The following is a 22,317-nucleotide window of genomic DNA, read 5'->3' as shown; positions in this document are numbered from 1 at the left end:
AAGAAAACTTTAAACAGTACCGAATCTGCACTAGTGTCACTGTTTATGACTCACGACAATACAAAATAGGCAAACAGTGCAAAAGTAGTCATGTGAGAGTTTGAAGGGGTAACCCCCAGCTAACCATAGGTGCTAACCATCAATGCTTATCAGATAACTTGCAAACACGCACTTGTGTGTTTTATTGACATACAAGGGCCACATTAAGAATAAGGTAATACATAAGGAATTTAATTCCAACAGAATTATAACATTATAGCAACAGTTAAGTGATGGTGTGAGGGTGCTGTGCTGCACCAGGACCTGACCTTTACATTAATGGGGGAATTATGAGAGACATAATTTGAAAGTGCAGCAGGACACTGATCCAGAACACAAAAGCAATTCCACATCTGAATGTTCACAAATAAACAGAATTACAGTTTTAAAGTAGCTTAACTATAATCCTGAGTTGAACCTGATTTCTACCAGTGTTTTTATTTAAAGCAGTTCTGTAATGTAGGGTGGTCTAAAGTCGCACCTCTATTAATAGAGGTACTAATATAGGATTTTAAATGTTCAGTTGTGATTATTGCTTCTAAAGGTTGATAATTACAGAAAATGATGAATGTTATTCCTTAAATTGTTTTTCAAAATATGTTTACTCAGGTTTCCTTTGTGCAATCTTATGCTCAGTATATTGCAATAATCTTAAAGCGTTAATTGTGTCAAACATACAATAACAATCAAAAAAGGAGAAAATGATTTTTCCACAAAACTGTATTTAAAACAAGTAATCAGTCTATATTAAATGATCATATTGTACATATTGTGGCCTGGTTGAATTTGATGCATTTAACAATTTTTGTATTTTACACTGTTAATGCATCTGATGAATGTTGATAGTTGATACAGATCATCCATTTGAGCCACATGTCCAACTTAATGGACATGACAGTAATAGAGTTGCTGAGTTTCTCCTGCTGCATCTTTTATCAGTCTATTTGACAGCAGGTAGAAGCCGTTTTTTTCTCATCATTTGTGCTGAGCTTGGATCTTCTGAAGCAGCAGCTCCATCTGCAGGTTCAGGTTGGGCTGTCCCTTTTTAGTCTTCTTCTTTAACAGTTGGTATGATGCGATTTTCTTTTCCTTGTACTTCCTCAGAGCCTCCTCTCTCTGTTCTTTATCTTTTAAGTATTCCTGTTCAATAAAGCAAAAAAAAGACCAGTTAAGTTCTTCCACACCAAACTCGCTCATCCATGTCATTATGGACCTTGCTTTGTGCACTGGTGTGTAGTCATGTTGAAACAGGAAGGGGACATCCCCAAACTGTTTCCACAAAGTTGGGAGCATGAAATTGTCCAAAATCTCTTGGTATGCTGAAGCATTAAGAGTTCCTTTCACTGGAACTAAGGGGCCGAGCCCAACTCCTGAAAAGCAACCCCACACCATAATCCCCCCTCCATCAAACTTTACACTTGGCACAGTGCAGTCAGACAAGTACCGTTCTCCTAGCAACCACCAAACCCAGACTCATCCATCAGATTGACGGACGGAGAAGTGTGATTCGTCACTCCAGAGAACACGTCTCCATTGCTCTAGAGTTCAGTGGCGGCGTGCTTTACACCACTGCATCTGACACTTTGCATTGCGCTTGGTGATGTAAGGCTTGGATGCAGCTGCTTGGCCATGTAAACCCGTTCCATGAAGCTCTCTACACACTGTTCTTGAGCTAATCTGAAGGCCACATGAAATTTGGAGGTCTGTAGCGATTGACTCTGCAGAAAGTTGGTGACCTCTGCGCACTATGCGCCTCAGCATCCGCTGACCCCGCTCTGTCATTTTACGTGACCTACCACTTCATGGCTTCATGACTGACAGTTGACTGTGGAATATTTGGTAGTGAGGAAATTTCATGACTGGACTTGTTGCACAGGTGGCATCCTATCACGGTACCACGCTGGAATTCACTGAGCTCCTGAGAGCGACCCGTTCTTTCACAAATGTTTGTAGAAGCAGTCTGCATGCCTAGGTGCTTGGTTTTATACACCTGTGGCCATGATTGGAAAACAGGAATTCAATGATTTGGATGGGTGAGTGAATACTTTTGGCAATATAGTGTATATCCTCATACAGGTATCTCTCCATTGTGTCAAGTGTTGCCAGATGCTACCCAGCTAGAATAAATAATTTGTAAAAATAAATGGAACCATGAACTGAAAATAAATAAAGTAAATTCTCACCTCTCTTTTCCTTTCTCGCTCCTCTTTTTTCCTCTTATATTCCTCCTGCATCTTTTGATATGAAGACATTTTCTTCCATTTCCTTTGGCTCGGTTGGTCACTGTGTGAAATGCTGAGAGATCAAGAAAACTTCACTCACTGCTAGTGAAAATGTGTTTATACAAGACTTCTTGCAGTATAAAGTGGTTCTTATAAAGTGTATGGATGGACATAAAATTATTTAACAATAATTAACATTTTGTACAACACAAATTATTGTTTCAAAGTTTTATAAATAGAAATATAATATTAATCAAGAAAAGTACAAACCCATTTAAAAGTTGGGACATTTTGTAAAATGCAATGAAAACAAGATGACCTGTTAATTATTTTGAACCTTTATTTAGCTTATAATAGTACAAAGAAATTACTTTTGATGTTTTAGCTGACCAATTAAGTATTTTTTAAACATGAACATGTTTAAGCTTGTTGCTGGCATCATATTCTAAATAAGTTGGGACGAGCAAAATAAAAGAATAAAAAGTTTATATAATATTCAAGTTACAGCAGTTTGAAACAATCCACATTAGGAATGTGAACTGCTAACAGGTAATGGTATCATGATTGGGTATAAAAAAGGATCCACCAAAGGCTCAGGCTTTGCAAGTAAAGATTGGGTGTGGCTCATCCATTTGGAAAGACCATTTAAACCGTTATCAACAAAAGATGCAAAAGCCAACATCAAACAAACATCAAAAATATTTGATGGCACACAGTTCGAGAAAAACTGCACTAAGCAACTGCTGTCACCATCATTTCCTCATTAATCACCACATTGTACACGTTGAGTGTTAGCATTAACAAGGCAACATACCTCTCAGTGTGTGAAGTCTGTTGTGCATCATCTGATGAAGCAGAGGCGGACGATTTCTCAGCAGTCATTGACTCAGAGCACAAATCTGCATAAAGTTGTGAATTGACCTGGTCTTTTTTGTTTCCAGCTTCTCCTTTTCTTGCTTTCCCTTTGCCATCTCTCTTCATCTGCTCCTCTTGGTTAAGTCTCTCTTGTTCAGCCATGTAGAGATGCTTCAGATGCTCAGGGTATGTTTCACTGAGCTGGTTGTCAGAATTCTGCTTCCTCCATTTCTCCTTTCGTAATAGTTTATTGTATTGTTGTTGTGTTTGTAGCTTCCTCTTGAAGGCAAATCCCTGACCTGTGGACACATAGCTCTGAATATTAATTATAATATAGTACAATACAACATTAAAGCAAGTGTTATGACAGAACATGTAGAAGGATCCAGAAGATAAGGAAGACCAAGTACAGTGGGGCCAAAAAGTATTTAGTCAGCCACTGATTGTGCAAGTTCTCCTACTTAGAAAGATGAGAGAGGTCTGTAATTTTCATCATAGGTACACTTCAACTATGAGAGATAAAATGAGAAAAAAAAATTCAGGAAATCACATTGTAGGATTTTTAAAGAATTTATTTGTAAATTATGGTGGAAAATAAGTATTTGGTCAATAACAAAAGTTCAACTCAATACTTTGTAACATAACCTTTGTTGGCAATGACAGAGGTCAAACGTTTCCTGTAAGTCTTCACCAGGTTTGCACACACTGTAGCTGGTATTTTGGCCCATTCCTCCATGCAGATCTCCTCTAGAGCAGTGATGTTTTGGTGCTGTCGCTGGGCAACACGGACTTTCAACTCCCTCCACAAATTTTCTATGGGGTTGAAGTCTGGAGACTGGCTAGGCCACTCCAGGACCTTGAAATGCTTTTTACGGAGCCACTCCTTCGTTGCCCGAGCGGTGTGTTTGGGATCATTGTCATGCTGGAAGACCCAGCCACGTTCCATCTTCAATGCTCTCACTGATGGAAGGAGGTTTTTGGCTTAAAATCTCACGATACATGGCCCCGTTCATTCTTCTCTCAACACGGATCAGTCGCCCTGTCCCCTTTGCAGAAAAACAGCCCCAAAGCATGATTTTTCCACCCCCATGCTTCACAGTAGGTATGGTGTTCTTGGGATGCAACTCAGCATTCTTCTTCCTCCAAACACGACGAGTTGAGTTTTTACCAAAAAGTTTCATTTTGGTTTCATCTGACCACATGATATTCTCCCAATCCTCTTCTGGATCATCCATATGCTCTCTGGCAAACTTCAGACGGGCCTGGACATGTACTGGCTTAAGCAGGGGGACACGCCTGGCACTGCAGGATTTGAGTCCCTCTCGGCGTAGTGTGTTACTGATGGTAGCCTTTGTTACTTTGGTCCCAGCTCTCTGCAGGTCATTCATCAGGTCCCTCCGTGTAGTTCTGGGATGTTTGCTCACCGTTCTCATGATCATTTTGACCCCACGGGATGAGATCTTGATCCCAAGGGAGATTATCAATGGTCTCGTATGTCTTCCATTTTCTTACAATTGCGCCCACAGCTGATTTATTCACACCAACCTGCTTGCCTATTGTAGATTCACTCTTCCCAGCCTGGTGCAGGTCTACAATTTTCTTCCCGGTGTCCTCGACAGCTCTTTGGTCTTGGCCATGGTTGAGTTTGGAGTCTGACTGTTTGAGGCTGTGGACAGGTGTCTTTTATACAGCTAACGAGGTCAAACAGGTGCCATTAATACAGGTAACGAGTGGAGGACAGAAGAGCTTCTTAAAGAAGAAGTTACAGGTCTGTGAGAGCCAGAAATCTTGCTTGTTTGTGGGTGACCAAATACTTATTTTCTACAATAATTTACAAATAAATTCTTTAAAAATCCTACAATGTGATTTCCTGAATTTTTTTTTCTCATTTTGTCTCTCATAGTTGAAATGTACCTATGATGAAAATTACAGACCTCTCTCATCTTTCTAAGTAGGAGAACTTGCACAATCAGTGGCTGACTAAATACTTTTTGGCCCCACTGCATAAGCTGGATTGACAACGTCACAACATGGATTGCATCATAAGGAGCTACTCTGCTACAAGCAACACCAGACAGAAGGCATTGGAGAAAGCGGACCCATCTGTGCAGCCAACCATCACAAAGCCACTTCACTTGCTTTTAATCTTAAAGAATGTTAGCAGCTATGTGAGTGGAAAAATACCATATATGACTGACCATCATTGTTTATAAACAATAGTTAGATTAAATTCGAATGGGAATCCTTTTAAGAAATGTTCAAATTGACAAGGATGTGGAAAAACAAGTCAGTTAGCACCATCTCCAAGCTACGACTGATGAAAATCTTGGTCTGTGCAGTAGCCAAATATGAATGTGAAGGCCAGACACTGAAAAAAGAAAGACACATTTAGAGAACAAGTGAATCAGAAAATTGCTGATTGTCATCATGGAGGAGGATGATGACTACTGAGCAAGTTTACGAGATGGCCAGAACAGAAAATGGACTACTGAGCCACATTTTACATTACTTTAGACGTTGAAGCCAGTGTTATGACGAGACTTGTAGAAGGATTCAGAAGACGAGAAAGACCAAGAATAAGCTGCATTTATAACATCATGACATGGATTGCATTATCAGGGGCCAGTCTGCTACAAGCAACACCAGACAGAAGGCATTGGAGAAAGCTGACCCATCTGTGCAGCCAACCATCACAAAGCCACTTTAATTTTATAAGCACTTATTCTTATAAAATGTTACCAGCTATGTCAATGGAAGAATACCAGATATTCCTGACCCATCTGTGTAGCCAACCATCACAAAGCCACTTCAATCGCCCTTTAATTTTATAAAATGTCACCAACTATGTGAATGGAAGAATACCAGATATGATTGACCATTAATGTTTATAAACGCTAGTAAGATGCCGTTTGGAAGGGAATCGGTTCTGTGAATCGACTCCCTATCAAAATATGTTGGAGTCGACTAGCATCGAAAAGTATTATCTCTTATTTGTAAAGCACCTGTCATGTTGTATCCAAATCCTAACGCGGTTAAAAAATGTAAAACAAATAAAGACATATAATTACGGTCATTGGTTACTTGGAAACAGCTGCTCAGTCAGCTGCTCAATGGCTTTTAATCTTATAAAATGTTACCAGCTAAGTGAATGGAAGAATACCAGATAGTACTGACCATTATATTGCTTATACACGCTAGTAAGATGCCGTTCGAAAGTGAATCGGTTCTGTGAATCGACTCCCTATCAAAATATGTTGGAGTCGACTAGCATTAAAAAGTATGATCTCTTATTTGTAAAGCACCTGTCATGTTGTATCCAAATCCTAACGCGGTTAAAAAAATGTGAGACAAATAAAGATATGTAATTACTCTTATTGGTTACTTTATTATGAAACAGCTGCTCATTCACACAATAATACTGTATAACCAGTCAGTCATATGGCAGAAAGCTGACCCATGCGTGCAGCCAACCATCGCAAAGCGATGACTGCGTAGAGACACGGCATGACAAACGTTCAGACACAGAAAAAGATCAGAAATCATTAAAATCGCTGCCATGTTATACATGTTTCTTCCATACGTGTGGAAACGTTTGCCTTACTACATATGTGTGCTGATACTCACCCTCCTGTACACTGCCATGAAAAAACTTGTTTCCCGGATTCCATTTGTTCTTCACATTTTTATGACCAGCTCCAGGAGGACCTTTCGCGTGGTTTTTATTCATATTTTTACCTTTACATTTCGGATTTACCGGCGCCATTGCTGAGCACTGTAAACATCAACGTTATACCACATGGAGATACCAACAACCTGCCTGTCTCAGAGCTATGACGTAATGTGAACTGCAGACAACACTGCTGAGCCTCGAGCAGTCGCTGAGCGTGAAGGCCCTGTGTGTATACTCTACATATGTGATATTTGTGTACTATTTGTAATACACGACTTACTTTTAATATTATAAAAAGTTACCAGCAGTTTGAATGAAAGAATACCAGATATGACTGACCATTATTATTGCTTATAAATGCAAGTAAGAAGTCGTTCGAAAACGAATCGGTTCTTTGAACCGACTCCCTTTCAAGACGCAAGCATCGACTAGTTGTTCACTGTATTTTTTGTAAAACACCTTTCATTTTGTATCCTAATCTTAACACGGTTAACAAATTTGAAACTAAAGATTTAAAGAATATTTACTCTGATTTGGTGCTTTATTTAAAAACAGCTGTTCAGGCATATAATGATCCAACCAGTCAGTGATCGGACGAAAGTGTACTGCATATAAAACTACAGACACAGCCAATAATATGGGAACTACGACGGCCACTGTAAAAATATTTTAAGTTTTGATTTCGAGATTAAAGTTGAAATAACTTAAAAATTCTGTGAAAAGAGCCGATTCATTGATAAGCTGAGCCAATTTTAATGACTCACTAAAAGAGTCAGAGTGAATAGTTCAAGCACTGCAAGCAGCTAGTAGGGTCTGGTGTAAACGTCACTCGTGTTCTTTATGTATCATGCCAGTAGTGGCAGTTTAGCCATTTCCCCGTAAAACATGGCGTTTTGTAACATCTCTGCCGAGTCTTTAAAGAAGAAAATAGACGAGGTTCGGAGTTTTCTTTCTGTAACACTGCGCATAGCGAACGCTCACACAGTGGATTTCTATACCCGCAATGTGTGGAACAACTTTATGGCTGTGAGTCCTGAGGAGGTTCTATCAGCTGTCAATAACGCTCATGAACACACGGCGGCGCCAGATGGTAAGTTATTAATACAGAGAGGTCAAAAGTTTACATACGTACACGATTATATAAATACTGCCTGGCCAAAAAACAGGTCACCACCTGGATTTAACTAAGCAAATAGGTAAGAGCCTCCCATTGGATAATTACTGCATGGGTGATTATGTTTCAGATGGCAACAAGTTATTTAACCCTAACTGATGCAGTGAGTGGCTTCCCATTTGTTAAACAACCATGTGGAAGGGTCAAATTATTGGCATGCATCAAGCAGAGAAAACATCTAAGGAGATTGCTGAAACTACTAAAATCGGGTTAAGAACTGTCCAACGCATTATTAAAAAGTGGAAGGACAGTGGGGAAACATCATCTTCGAGGAAGGAATGTGGTCGGAAAAAAATCTTGAATAATCGTGATCAGTGATCACTTAAACGTTTGGTGAAATCAAATGGTAGAAAAACTACAGTAGAACTCAGGGATATGTTTAATAGTAAAAGTAAGAGCATTTCCACACGCACACACATGCGAAGGGAACTCAAGGGATTGGGACTAAACAGCTGTGTAGCCTTAAGAAAACCACTTGTCAGTGAGGCTAACCGGCAAAAACGGCTTTAATTTGCTAGGGAGCATAAAGATTGGACTCTGGAGCAATGGAAGAAGGTCATGTGGTCTGATGAGTCCAGATTTACCCTGTTCCAGAGTGATGGGCGCATCAGGGTAAGAAGACAGGCGGCTGAAGTGATGCACCCATCATGCCTAGTGCCTACCGTACAAGCCTGTGGGGGCAGTGCTATGATCTGGGGTTGCTGCAGTCGGTCAGGTCTAGGTTCAGCAACGTTATGTGCCCAAAGAATGAGGTCAGCTGACTACCTGAATATACTGAACCACCAGGTTATTCCATCAATGGATTTTTTCTTCCCTGATGGCACGGGGCATATTCCAAGATGACAATGCCAGGATTCATCGGGTTCAAATTGTGAAAGAGTGGTTCAGGGAGCATGAGACATCATTCTCATACATGGATTGGCCACCACAGAGTCCAGATCTGAACCCCATTGAGAATCTTTGGGATGTGCTGGAGAAGACTTTGCGCAGTGGTCCAAATCTTGACCCATTAAAATTACACAAAACATTAGTCTCTCTGCAAAGAATGGGTAGAAAGCCCGAAATGTCACAGTATGCCCAGATGTAGTCCAAGAAAACAAAAACATGCTTCCCATAAATAAGCTGCTGGTGACACTGGTGACAGCTCATCCAGCAGGTCACAAAATAGCCCAGACAAACATGTAAAGAACAGCAGGCCTCTCTTGCCTTATTTAAGGTCAACTATTCCATTATAAGAAAGACACTGGACAAACATTGCATTCATGGAAGTATTAAAAGGTGCAAACCACTGCTGACCAGAAAGAACACAAAGGCTTGTCTCAAATTTGCCAGAAAACATCTACTGTAGATGATCCCCATGACTTTAGAGATAATAACTAATGGGTCAAGGGTAAAACCTTTTGGAAGACGTGTCCTTTTACATCTGGTGTAAATCTAAACCCTTATTCTACCATAAGAGCATGATAACAATGGTCAAACATGGTGGTGGTATGTGATAACTCATGGAACCATGAATTATGCTCCCTACCAGAAAATCCTGAGGGAGACTGTCCACTTGTTACTTGTTGGGTTATGCAGCAGGACACTGATCAAAAGCACATGCAAGACCACCTCTGAATGTCTCAAACAAATAAAATTACTGTTTTGGAGTGGCCAAGTCAAAGTCTGGGCCAAAATGTCTCCACAGCAATGTAAAAGATGTATCGCAAATTATTGCAAACATTTGATCGCAGTAGTTCCTGCCATTTTTACATGGGTGATAAAGGTTTTGAATACATGTTTATCTTCAATAAATGGAATAGTTTATTGGTTATCGGTTCAAAGAATTTGGCAACTTTCGTATTGCTAACCCTAAGTGCTATTTAGTTTCCTCTTTACTTTTCAAACAGACATTACTGTAGTAGTTTTCTTGACTGCTCACACTGGTGTTTCACACTAACTTTGTTCTTGTCTTTTATTTGATCTTATTTATAGTGAAGGCAAACAGTAGCTTTGGGTTCAGTGATGTCAGTAAGAAGCTGGTGGATGTGGAAGCTCTGCTGAGGGCCGCTGAAGCACACTCTCTGCCAGGCCTGGGAGTCTGTGTCCATCGTCAGACACTAATGGACACACTGAAACAGATGAGTCTGGACCAAGGTCAGGATCTCTTCTTCCTCTGATATGATCACCATGTGTGTCCGTGTTTCACTGTTTGCTTGTGCTGTCACTGAGTGTTGTGTGTGTTTCAGATGAAACCGTTTCAGAGGAAATGATACTAACTGATGAGTTCATGAACTCTAAGAAAGCTCATGAGGTGCCAGCTATGGCTGAAGTGGTAGCTGGACTAGCCAGATGCTGCAAAGTCAAACAGGTGATACTTACTTCATGCCACATGAACAGCAGCTTTAGTTTCTTAGCTCTAACGCTCTTAGTATATTAAAGATAGGGTTCAGGGCTTAAATGTTTTATATATAACAGCAAAAATGTTGATGCCAGAGGAAACTGGACTGGTGACATCTATGTATCTTTATAAACGAGGCTGCAAGAAGGTCTCAAAGAAAAAATGAGCTAAAGATAACATAGAGGTCTCTCTATTTTAATACCATGGGTTTTTGAAATGAGATGCACAACAAGCTCATGGTCAGGTGTCCACATACTTTTGACCATGTAGTGTACTTGGATTGGGACATCACTAATAAGTTGTGACCCCAAAAATGGCCCTAACAGAAATGAATGTCAGTCGAAATGTAACATTTCCTGTCTATCAGAGTCTGTATGGTTTCAGCAAATGCAGTTTTGGAATCTGTGCACCTTAAAGCCTATTAAGTGTTTGTCAAGTTCTCTTTTTCTATTTCAGGTTATAGATGTGGGCTCAGGTAAAGGATACCTGTGTGCATTTCTCTCCATGCGGTATGGCCTGCAGGTTTTTGGCATTGACTCCTCCAGCACGAACACCCGCGGTGCTCAGGAGAGGAACAGGAAACTCAAGAAGTATTCCAGAGCCTATCAAAAGCATGGCACAGCCGAAAGTAACCAGGAAGCCTCACATAAACACACAGGCAGCACGGAATTAGATGGAAACTCAGGAATAACCAATCATAAACTTCAGGACGACACAGAGCAGACACAAGAGGAGAGGGATGCAGCGAAACAGAACTGCATTACAGATCTAGCAAGTAGTATGGCTGAAGTGCAGAGCATGGTGTCCTCAGAACTGGAAAGGGATTCAAACAGACCCAAACAAGCACTGGAGTCGACAAATGCTGATTTTGAGAACCTCTTTCTTACAATGTTAGCTGCTGATATCGTGGAGCCAGCTTCCACACGTGTGCATCCCAGCCAACTGAGTACAGAGGAGCGAGAGAAGAGGAAGAGGGAGAACCTTGAGAGGAAGGCACGAGATGGAAAAGGCAACAGTGATAAAGGCAACCTGTACTCACCTCTGACGTCTTATGTTACAGCAGAAACGGAGCTCAGGACTATTATCGATGAGCTGGAGGTGAGAATAAGGAACACTGCATCACACTCAATAACGAGGAGTTTCCTCCTACTAAAACTGGTTCGAATCTGAGGTTAAAGGGGCACACCAGTAAAAAAATACAAACAGTGCACGGTGGCCAGGTGGCGCAGCGGGATAATCCCCTAGCACACCAGCACGAGGTTCTAAACTCTTCGAATCTTGGCTCTGCTACTGGTTGGCTGGGTGCTCTCCAGCAGGCATGATTGGCTAATATCTGCAATGGACAAAATTGGCTTCCAGTCTGCTGGGTAGAAAAGACCGGACTAAAGGGTGCGGTTATCAATGCTGTGTAAGGACCTTGGTTGCCCAGGGGCCCTTGTCAATTTAACAACAGAATTAACAAATCACAGATTGTTGTTTCATTGCATTTTACACAATATCCCAGGTTTTTGGAAATGAATTCGTAAATTAAAAGCATAATCAGATATATTTATTGATAAACTTTTATGCAATATGCAATTATCACAGAAGACAGAGGGCATTGGAGAAAGCTAACCCATCTGTGCAGACAACCATTGCAAAGCTATTGCGGCATAGTGACATGACATTGATCAACATTTTACTTCTATTTTTATGATTCAATATATTGACTTGCAGTCTGGGTCCTTTCAACGGCCAAAAAGATTCAAGTGAGGTGAATTGGAGTTACTAAATTGTCCATGACTGTGTTTGACATTAAACTTGAACTGATGAACCTTGTGTAACGAGTAACTACCGTTCCTGTCATGAATGTAACCAAAGTCTGTTTGTTTGTTTATTTATTTATTAGGATTTTAACATCATGTTTTACACTTTGGTTACATTCATGACAGAAACGGTAGTTACTTGTTACACAAGATTCATCAGGTCACAAGGTTATATCAAACACAGTCATGGACAATTTAGTGTCTCCAATTCACCTCACTTGCATGTCTTTGGACTGGGAGGAAACCGGAGCACCCGGAGGAAACCCACGCGGACTCTGGGAGAACATGCAAACTCCACACAGAAAGGACCCGGACCGCCCCACCTCGGGATCGAACCGAGGACCTTCTTGCTGTGAGGCGACAGTGCTACCCACCGAGCCAAACATGACATTAAAATCCTAATAAATAAATGACTTTGTTTTCATAATTCAGTAAATTTATTTTGTAATTGTGGCTCAATGGGTAGCACTGTCACCTCACAGCAAGAAGGTCCTGGGTTTGATCCCCAGGTGAGGCGGTCCGGGTCCTTTCTGTGCAGAGTTTGCATGTTCTCCTCGTGTCTGGGTGGGTTTCCACCTAACATGCAGTCAGTTTAATTGGAGAAACTGAATTGCCCTATAGGTGAACGGGTGTGTGTATGTGTGTCTGCCCTGCGATGGACTAGCACCCCGTCCAGGGTGTTACTGTGTGCCTTGCGGCCATTAAAAAGCTGGGATAGGCTGGGATAGGATTCGACCTAATTGCTTTATGTCTCTGTTCCAGAATGCAGCCATGGTTGGTCTTCATACATGTGGAGACCTTGCCCCCAGCACCCTACGAATGTTCTGTACCAAGCAGGAGTTACAAGCTGTGTGTAGTGTGGGCTGCTGCTATCACCTCCTCTCTGAGCAGTTTGCTGAGGATATGCAGGGTGAGTGCACAAGTTTTAGCTGTTTTGGCAGAGGCAACCAGATTGTCATTGAGTTTATTACGCCTCATCTCCTCACAGGGGCGGCACGGTGGTTAAGTGGGTAGCACTGTCGCCTCACAGCAAGAAGGTCCTGGGTTCGATCCCCAGGCGGGGCGGTCCGGGTCCTTTCTGTGTGGAGTTTGCATGTTCTCCCCGTGTCTGTGTGGGTTTCCTCCGGGAGCTCTGGTTTCCTCCCACATTCCAAAAACATGCAGTCAGGTTAATTGGAGACACTGAATTGCCCTATAGGGGAATGGGTGTGTGTATGTGTGTGTGTGTGTGTCTGCCCTGAGATGGACTGGTGCCTCTTCCAGGGTGTTACTGTGTGCCTTGCGCTCATTGAAAAGCTGGGATAGGTTCCAGCACCCAACACGACCCTGATTGGATAAGCGTTAAGACAGTGAGTGAGTGGGTCACTTGAAAAACGTTTGAATAAGTATAGTACCTTACTGCCACCTAGGCTTCCAACCAGTTGGTTATAAACGCAAAAATAAAAAAGTGACACTACCTCACACTATCCCTTTAAGAAATCAGATTAACTGACTTGTACATTAGTCTCATTTTTGGCTTGTTTAGACGTCATTGCTAATTCTAAACACCAATCAAAGCCAAGACTAACCAGACGGTGTGGTCAACCAGTCAATAATCAGTTACACATAGTGCTCTGGTGGCACAGTGAGAGAAACTCCCTGAGCTCTGCTACCAGTTGTCTGGGCGCCCCCAACTGATAGTGCCTGCAGCGGACAAAAGACCGGGGGCGGCGTCTACGGTGCTGTGAAGGGCCCTGGTTAGTATCCCGAGGCGCCTATACAGAGGTGAAGGAACGTGGGGGTTGGTGTGAATCTAATAAGAAGGGGTCGGTGGACTGCACATGCGTTGGAAAGAGCATGTGTCAGGCCAATATACCCTGCTCGTACGCGATCGGGGTCTCCAACAGCGACAAATTGGCTACGTTAAATTGGGAGCAAAAGGGAGAAGGGAGTTGCACATGGTAATTTAATTAGATTAAATTAGAAGTTTGTAAACATTTTTATTTAATGACATTTTTTAATGATGGGTCTTTTCTATTCATCCAGAGTGTGAGAGTGGTGTGTATGGATTTCCAATGAGCCAGTATCTGTGTGAGCAGACATGCTTCTGTGGACGGAATGCCAGGATGTCCGCATGTCTTGTATGTTTTAAAAAATGCTTAAATCTTAAAATTTGGTTTAATGTGTTTAGAGATGCATGAGTATTAGCCCGATACCGCGCTCATTAACTCGTACTCGCAAACGAGGCTCCGATACTAAACATCCGATACCTTGTGCCTAGTGCACGTTGCTGCGTTAACGCAGGGATTTTCAACCTGTGGGGCGGCAGTGCATGTCTGGGGGGGCGCGAGTGCCTGACCGGGGGGCGTGACATTGCGAGATTTTTTTACTTCTAAAACTAAAGCAATTAATTTTTCACCCACGGGAGACAGATTGAATTATTCTCACTGACCACGCTCACATGCACATTTAATGTTATCTAGTTCCGTTTGAAAAAAACCCAAAAACCTTCAAAATAGAGCTAACAGCGAAGATAACCGGTTACAAAAGCAGCGACCGCTGTTATAGGACGTGTGAGTGTCTTTAATACTCTGTTCACAGTGTCGATACAAGTGATTCAGGAGTCGACTCATTTTAAGTGCAGCGTAAGTTTCTTTTCTCAGTTATCTCTCCGTGTTTACTGTTATAATGAATGATGCAGTTGTAAATAAACACCAAATACTACAGAACATTCTGTGTGACTCGCTTACATTATAAAGCTCAGGCTTAATTATACTGGTTATTACCACAGAGCGGGAGCCGACTCAGAGTCGTTTACGATTTACCGAAGTGAACCACGAATGTACGTGCTGATAGAATCGGCTCAGATGGGATCGGAATGTATTATCCTTTAAAAGTAAATATTTCAATCAGCAGAATCGCATCGCATGTATGATGTGCACAACGTTAATTACGTGCGTTTATTAATGAACGTTAACGTTAGCTTGTCAGAAGCTTTCTCAATGATGTCTGTGCGGTGTTTTTTTTTTTTTACAATTAGTGATGGCAACCCAAGCAACTGTTCCACTGCACTATTTTACACTAAAAACTACACTATTCCATAATGCTCCAGATTGCATCATTCTAAATAGGTATCGGTATCGGCGAGTACAAAAATACATGTACTTGTACTCGTACTCGGTTGGGAAAAAATGGTATCGATGCATCCCTAAATGTGTTACTTTTTAAGTGAATGTATTCTTGAGTTTGACATAAACTTGTCTTCACCTCATATCATTTTCTCTTCTCTTGTTAAAGGCTCTGGAGAGAGTGTCAGTTGGAGGAGGGGTAAGTAAAAGTCATATTCTTTTCTTTTTTTAATTAGACACTGTCTTCACGGATTTTCAGTTTTTAACCAGGCAGATCACGCCTCATCACTGGGCTGCCAGGTTTAAGCCCCAATCCTGCAAGAATTGAAAATGAACCCAGTTTGCAGGATGCCTAACCAATGTACATTTACATTGCAGTTACAGTATACAGTCTGAGCAATTGAGGGTTAAGGGCCTTGCTCATGGGTTCAACGGCAGCAACCTGGCAGTGGTGGGGCTTGAACCAACAACCTTCTGATTACTAGTCCAGTACCTTAACCACTAGGCTACCGCTTGCCCACAATGTAGAACTGTGCCTAAAAAGCCACAGACAAAAAAGAGATAGGAGCAAATAAATGCAGTGGCCAAAATAATGAGTGAATAACACAAAAACATCCTCAGCCCACAACAGAGAAAGTGGATAGAACGGGGACAGAGCAAAAATGTCAAACAAGTTGTCACCACAGAGCTCAAAGAGGAAAGAAAGGAAACCAAGAATAAACTATGGACAGCAATGTCTGAGCAGCACCCCACCAACTGGCGCAGCTAAAACCCACTGTTACCCCTTTTCCACTGACGCGGCATGGAGCCCGTTCCGGTTCCTGAACTTGATTTTGAACCGGTTCCGCGTGTTTCCACCAGAAAAAAGAGGTTCCAGACAGTGAACTAGCGGGCCAATCTGGCACCACAGAATACTTGGTTTTTCAGCCCGAACCGTGACGTCCGTCAGTGGGCGCGTCATGTTGTACAGCATAGCGTTAGCAACAATGCCGTCCGCTGGGGTCTCATATGGAGCTTAATGCTGCATTTTTATCTTTTAAACTTCACCTGATTACATTTTGAGCCAGTTTGCCGCTGATATTTTCAAAGCGCCTTTAAAAGGTGAATTGTGTGATATTATACATGTGGTATTTTAGAGTGGATTTGATGTTTATTTCACACAGATGGATGTTCATGTTGTGGAACTTTAATGATGTTTCACCGCTCGAGTCGAGCGCTGAGCAAATCGGCTATTTGCGCCGAGAGTCGCGGTGAAAGCGAAGCGCAAAACTCCTCTCACGTTAATGAACTAAAGAAAACAACAACTGAGACAAACACGTCACGTCTTCTTATCACCGATAGTTAGATCGCTGCTTTTTACATAAAAACAAACATCTGTAACAGCAGCACAAATGCTCGCACAAAATCCACACACTCCGTCATGTTATTACTTCTTTTAACTCTTAGTATGTAACGCCCACCGATGATGATGCTGCTTGGTTCTCAAAAACTGGTGGAAACGCGCGTCGGTTCACTACAGAACACCAAGGTTCAGAGAAACCTGAACAGAACCGGTTCAAGAACCACGGTTTTTTTTGGTGGAAAAGGGGTATGTGAGTCCAATTGTGGGGCCTGTTTCAAAAAAGGCCAGCATACTGCACACAGTTTACTCATTTAGTGCATTTCCTTGATGATACCTGCCTAATAAAATGGACCAAATTGAGCCTGGCATCACAGAAAAAAACAGACAGTGGAGCTGGCAAATATGTGAGGAAGAAACCGTGATAAATAGAAACTCTTCCACCTGGAGCAAATTAATGCTCAACAAGGCACAGGTGACTATCAGTTAAAATGAAGCAACATGTCAATCATTTGCGCCACCATGCCCTCTTTGCTGAACATATTTGGGAAAGCAGAACGACTTATGTATATGTCCACACATGAATGCTGCTACTGGAAACATGAATGCAAAACACCTGAAAGCATTTTAGTTTGATATATTAACGTATGGGATGCTGTAGAATAATACAATTGTCATGTAATTTAATCCAGGTGTGTCTAGTAGGCTGCACTTGCAATTCTTTGTCTCTCTTTTCCAGCTTCCTATGGAGTCACTCTTCTATAGAGCAGTACTTCATGTTATTCTGCAGGATCACTACAATGCCCATAAGAGGTACCTGTATTTGCACTATATAGGTGGTTTAGTGTGCGGTCAGCCATCCCAATGATTAGGGTTAGGTCACTACTCTAACAGGTGTATAAATATTATTATTATTATTTATTAGGATTTTAACGTCATGTTTTACACTTTGGTTACATTCATGACAGAAACGGTAGTTACTGGTTACACAAGACTCATCAGTTCACAAGTCACAATGTCAAACACAGTCATGGACAATTTTGTATCTCCAATTCACCTCACTTGCATGTCTTTGGACTGTGGGAGGAAACCGGAGCTTTCAAGAACTGGTTGTGCCACCTCTAGCAGTAACAACTTTAATCAAACGTTTGTGATAACTTGCGATGAGTCTTTTACATCACAGTGGAGAAATTTTGACTTGAATCTTCTTTTAATTGGGCCTTATTTGAGATTTTTTAGGCATGACCTGCCTGTTTAAGATCTTGCCACAGCATCTCGGTGGAATTCAAGACAGGACTTTGACTTGGCCACTCCAAAACCTTCATTTTGTTTCTTTTGAGCCATGCAGAGGTGGACTTGTTGGTGTGCTTTGAATCATTTTCCTGCTGCATAATCCAACTGCGCTTTATCTGTAAGTCAGTAATTGACATTCTCCTTCAGGATTTTCTGGTAGAGAGCAGAATTTGTGGTTCTATGAGTTATGACAAGTCATCAAGGTTGTGCAGAGTTGGGCAGCCCAAGACCACCACCATGTTTTAATGTTGCTATGACTTATTGAGAAATGCAGTGTTAGCTATATGTAAGATGTAAGGGGATCCATGTCTTCCAAAAGTTCCACCTTTGACTCAGTTTAAAAAATATTATCCCAAAGGTTTTGGGGGGTCATCTAGATGTTTTTTGGCAAATGCAAGACAAGGCTTTATGTTTTTTTTGATGAAAAATCATGGAGGAGGGCAATATTTCATATTCACAGCTCTCCTCCCAACCAAGTATAACTGAGCAGCTTGTTAATACCTGTTTTCTTCTCCACTGTGCTGTTTTACCAGTGAAAAGCGAGTTGGGAATGTTTATTCTAAAGCATCATCATTTGTGGACTATGTCAGGAGAGCACTCAGAAAACTAGAACTGGATGAATTAAAGGTAAGACACTGACAAACGATTTCAGAAAATATACATAATGGCTAAAGATGATGGTTAAAACTTGAGATACTGTTTAGTTTAAATTCTTAATATTGTTTTTCTCTCTTGTTTCTTTTTTTTTTTTTTGTTTAGCTTTCAGACAGTGTGATTCAGAGCTATTATGACCTCCACATTACTAGGATGAATGAGATGGTGGCCTTCAACATGGTGAGCTTATGAGTAAAGTTTCTTTCTGATTCTGACTGCAGCAAATGTCGTCCGGGCTGAACAACTAACTAGTTCAAGTACGCATTCCAAGCAGATTCACACACAAGATTAATTCACAGTGAATTTATCATTCAGTGGGCAGCTCTTTAACGTGATCACCTAAGAGAATTAGTGAGAACTTGTGTTCCTGGGCAGCTTTAGTAATTTGATCTTGAAATGAAACAAAATCGGTTCCAAATAAAGTTACATACATGCACCACCAAGAGTGCATATCAAAAACATTTACAAATGTCCAGTAGGAAGGGGGTGAAGAAGAACTTTCTACAGAACTTGCGTTTTGATTAGGGCTGTCAAACGATAAAATTTTTTAATCGCGATTAATCTCAGAATTTCATATAGTTAATCGCGATTAATCGCATTAAAAAAAAAAATCTGTGTAAATGTTATAGAAAAAAAGGATTTTTAAGTGAAATGTTACAATTAAAATGGTGAACACATTTTATGCTAAATGTACTTATGTTAAAAACTGCTGGGACAAGAGAAAACTGTAAGGGAGTTTTATTCACTCACATACTAGGCAGTAATACTATCCAGCAGAGACCCTTGACTTCGTATATATGTCAGATTGTAGGTTAAAATTTCTCCATCAGCAAACATTGTAGATCAGCGGTGCTTTAGGTGGGATAAGGCGTAGTTATTGTAACAGACTTTTCTGTGGTTGTATCGTGACAATGGTTTGATGGACATTTCTACACGAAGTGAGTGTGTTTTGACCCTTTGGGGCTTCCATAGTTCATGGAATAGCATGCTTGGCTAACGCGATGACTCTAGCTGTCCGCTATTCGGTACCGTAACTGAAGAAACTAATTAAAGTGTTAAATGCTCCCGACAATTTGTGAATATACCGTGTATGTATTTCTTTATTAAGCAAGTGCATCACTACGACGCTCGGTTACATTATGTTAACAAACCGCAAATGAAACAAACGGTGGCAAGTCCGACGTTAAAACATTGGTTCTACCAGTCAGACGGAACCCCCCCGCCCCACACTTAGAGAAACGCTGTCTTAATTAGAGATGCCGTGCACGGTCAAGTCTCAACATGAACTACGGATGACTCGCAGGGCCAAATAGAATTTGCGTTAACAGCACTATTTTTTTTTAATCGCGTTATATTGAGATCGCGTTAATGCGTTATTATCGCGATAACTTCGACAGCCCTAGTTTTGATATAACAAATATAACATTTGGCCAACACTTAATAGATGTGCTGTAGTCAACTCTGCTAGCATCACTGGTACACCAAACTATAAAAACATTGTTATTTTGTGTCGTAACGTCACTTAACATTTGTGGTTAAATATAGATTAGTTTTTGAGTCTCTTGTTCTGAATTAAATTTTTTAAGTAATCACCGTTTATTGATAATTGACTGCAGGCAGGCCAGTCAAGCTCACATACTCTGTGTCTATGAAACCACACTGTTGCATGTAGGCATGTAAGGAATAAGCCCTGCCAGTGTCTTGCTAAAATAACTATGGACTTCCCAGAAAAAGACATCACCTTAATGTCTTTAATTAATGCAGCCTCACACCATGACATGCAGAATTTTGCACCTTTTGCTGATAAAAGGCTAGATGGTTTGTTTTGTGTTTGGCACAAAGACCCCAATTTCTACTGTTCCCAAAAACGAGCTAAAACATGAACATAGAGGAATAATGCGTTGATCAGGGTGTGGCTCTCCGTGCACAAGGCTGATCCGCTTATGAACTCACCTTGTGCAGGTGAAAAGATGCAGTCGGCTACTGTACACGTGTTGGAGGGGGTGTGTGTCAGTTCGCTCTCCTTAATCGGGGCAGGGGTCAGCACCAGTAGAGAGGAAGCAATTGGGTAAAAAATTGGATGCGCTAAAAATCGGGAGAAAAAAGGGAGAAAATGCATTTAAAAAGTTGTGTTCTTTAGTTTCTCATGCAATTCTTTGTGGGCTTAAAGGTCACCACATTCAACAATTTATATCATTTGTATGCTTTTATGAATTAATAGTGTACTGTTGTTTTCTTCAGTTAAAGGTCATTTTGGCTCCCTGTATTGAAGGACTGATTTTGCTGGATCGTCTGTGTTACTTAAAGGAGCAGGTAACGAAGACCATGGTCTTATAACTCAGAACATAATGTATGAGATCTCCCACTCTTTAAAACATCGCCTGTAATAATCAGTGTGTCTGCGCGCCAATCATAGTCATGTTTCAACCTTTTGTAACATTTTTTTACCAAAGGTGCCAGTAATTCTGGAGCTTAGTGTTGCACCTATATGATATGTTTACCAGTGTTTAGCACTGTTGCTTAACTGTGGCTGTATTAAGCATGCAGTGTTTGTGCCACTCCAAATTATACATCTATATTAATAATAATATGTTTTCGCAGGGAAATGTGTCTCACTCCGCTCTGGTCCAACTCTTCGATCCACTCCTGTCCCCCAGATGTTATGCGGTCGTGGGAATAAAGGGACAGTGCGTTTCCTAAAACTCAAGCATATTTTATTTGCATTTTTTAAATTATTAATTTTTATATATTTGCAATTCTGATGCATCTTAACTACTCATAAAAACTTGAATGTTTCTGTTACAAGTATTTAAAATGCTCTTTTTAACATGCAGAACATGTGTTTTCAGTTTTTGTAACATTGTTTTTTTTAAATTTATATTTATGCTTATTTCTATTTGCTTGTGCAAATGACTAAGTAAAGACAGATTTTTTTCTTTTTGGTTATCCATCATTTCTGCTCCCAGACTTACAATATATACAGTTATACAAATATACTGTACAGTGAATGGTTCTGATCCCTACACCAGCCTCAAATTTCTATTTTACTTTCCGAACAGGCTGTGGTTGGTTTGATTCCACCTGGAAACAATGGACATAAGGCAGGAATACACCCTTTGACAAAACATCAGTTCATTGCAACACACATTTTAGAAGATACAGAATATAAGCTATGACACAGTGAGAACTCAGTGAGCTTTTAGACCCCACTGCTATTCACACTACAATTACTAGTTGACACCCTTAAACGTTGGTTGGTTTCAGAAATAACTTTACTGTTTAAGAAAATAAGTATAGTCTTGGACTGTGGTCTGTTTTTATGAGGGGGAAACAGTCATAAGAAAAACAAATGCATTTCTGCTGAGTTTTTGGTGGTTCTATATTTTTTGTATGTGCTGCCATTATGGCTAGAGACTCATTCATTTTTCCCCCCAATCTAGTTGTATCCAATTATTGCATTATGCTTCCTCTCTACTGATGTTGTCCTTGACTAACACAAGTCCCCTCCGTCACGTGTGCAGTAGTTGACTGCATCTTTTCATATGCAGATTAAAAAGCAGGTTAAAAAGATATGTAGAGAAACAGATGGACTACAGTCAATAATTGTAGAACTACAAAGTGCTTCTATGTGGTAAGTGGAGCTGATAAAATGGACAGTGATTGTAGAAACAAGGAGGTGGTTTTAATGTTATGGCTGTATGATGCAAACTCCAGCAAATTACTGTTTTCAGTTTTTGGTTCGTGGAGTGAGAGGAAAAAGTGTCATACAATGGTGTTTC

General features: G+C 40.8%; 2 protein-coding genes across 3 annotated transcripts; one reads left to right on the top strand and one right to left on the bottom strand.

Annotated features, from left to right (window-relative positions):
• Positions 1-21: 21 nt before the first annotated feature.
• ccdc59 (coiled-coil domain containing 59) lies at positions 22-6,940 on the bottom strand. 2 transcript variants are annotated; one of them, XM_063005007.1, is made up of 4 exons: positions 6,741-6,940; positions 3,076-3,415; positions 2,223-2,334; positions 22-1,179 (listed from the first exon to the last, which is right to left on the bottom strand). In XM_063005007.1, the coding sequence occupies exons 1-4, from the start codon at positions 6,877-6,879 to the stop codon at positions 1,015-1,017; spliced, it is 756 nt and encodes a 251-aa protein (XP_062861077.1). In that variant the 5' UTR covers positions 6,880-6,940; the 3' UTR covers positions 22-1,014. The 2 variants fall into 2 exon arrangements, with proteins under 2 accessions (XP_062861077.1, XP_062861083.1); XM_063005013.1 differs by having other exon boundaries at positions 2,223-2,322.
• A 731-nt stretch (positions 6,941-7,671) lies between these two features.
• Positions 7,672-21,460, top strand: mettl25 (methyltransferase like 25). The gene is made up of 12 exons (XM_063004996.1): positions 7,672-7,876; positions 9,935-10,096; positions 10,189-10,310; positions 10,797-11,438; positions 12,908-13,055; positions 14,171-14,265; positions 15,422-15,451; positions 17,331-17,404; positions 18,418-18,511; positions 18,644-18,718; positions 20,780-20,851; positions 21,140-21,460. The coding sequence occupies exons 1-12, from the start codon at positions 7,672-7,674 to the stop codon at positions 21,236-21,238; spliced, it is 1,818 nt and encodes a 605-aa protein (XP_062861066.1). The 3' UTR covers positions 21,239-21,460.
• The last annotated feature ends 857 nt before the right edge of the window (positions 21,461-22,317 follow it).

This window comes from Trichomycterus rosablanca, chromosome 1 (assembly GCF_030014385.1).
Source record: "Trichomycterus rosablanca isolate fTriRos1 chromosome 1, fTriRos1.hap1, whole genome shotgun sequence".
NCBI classification, from domain to species: Eukaryota; Metazoa; Chordata; class Actinopteri; order Siluriformes; family Trichomycteridae; genus Trichomycterus; species Trichomycterus rosablanca.
The sequence above is the reverse complement of the archived record's forward strand: the minus strand, read 5'-3'. Positions and strand labels throughout refer to the sequence as shown.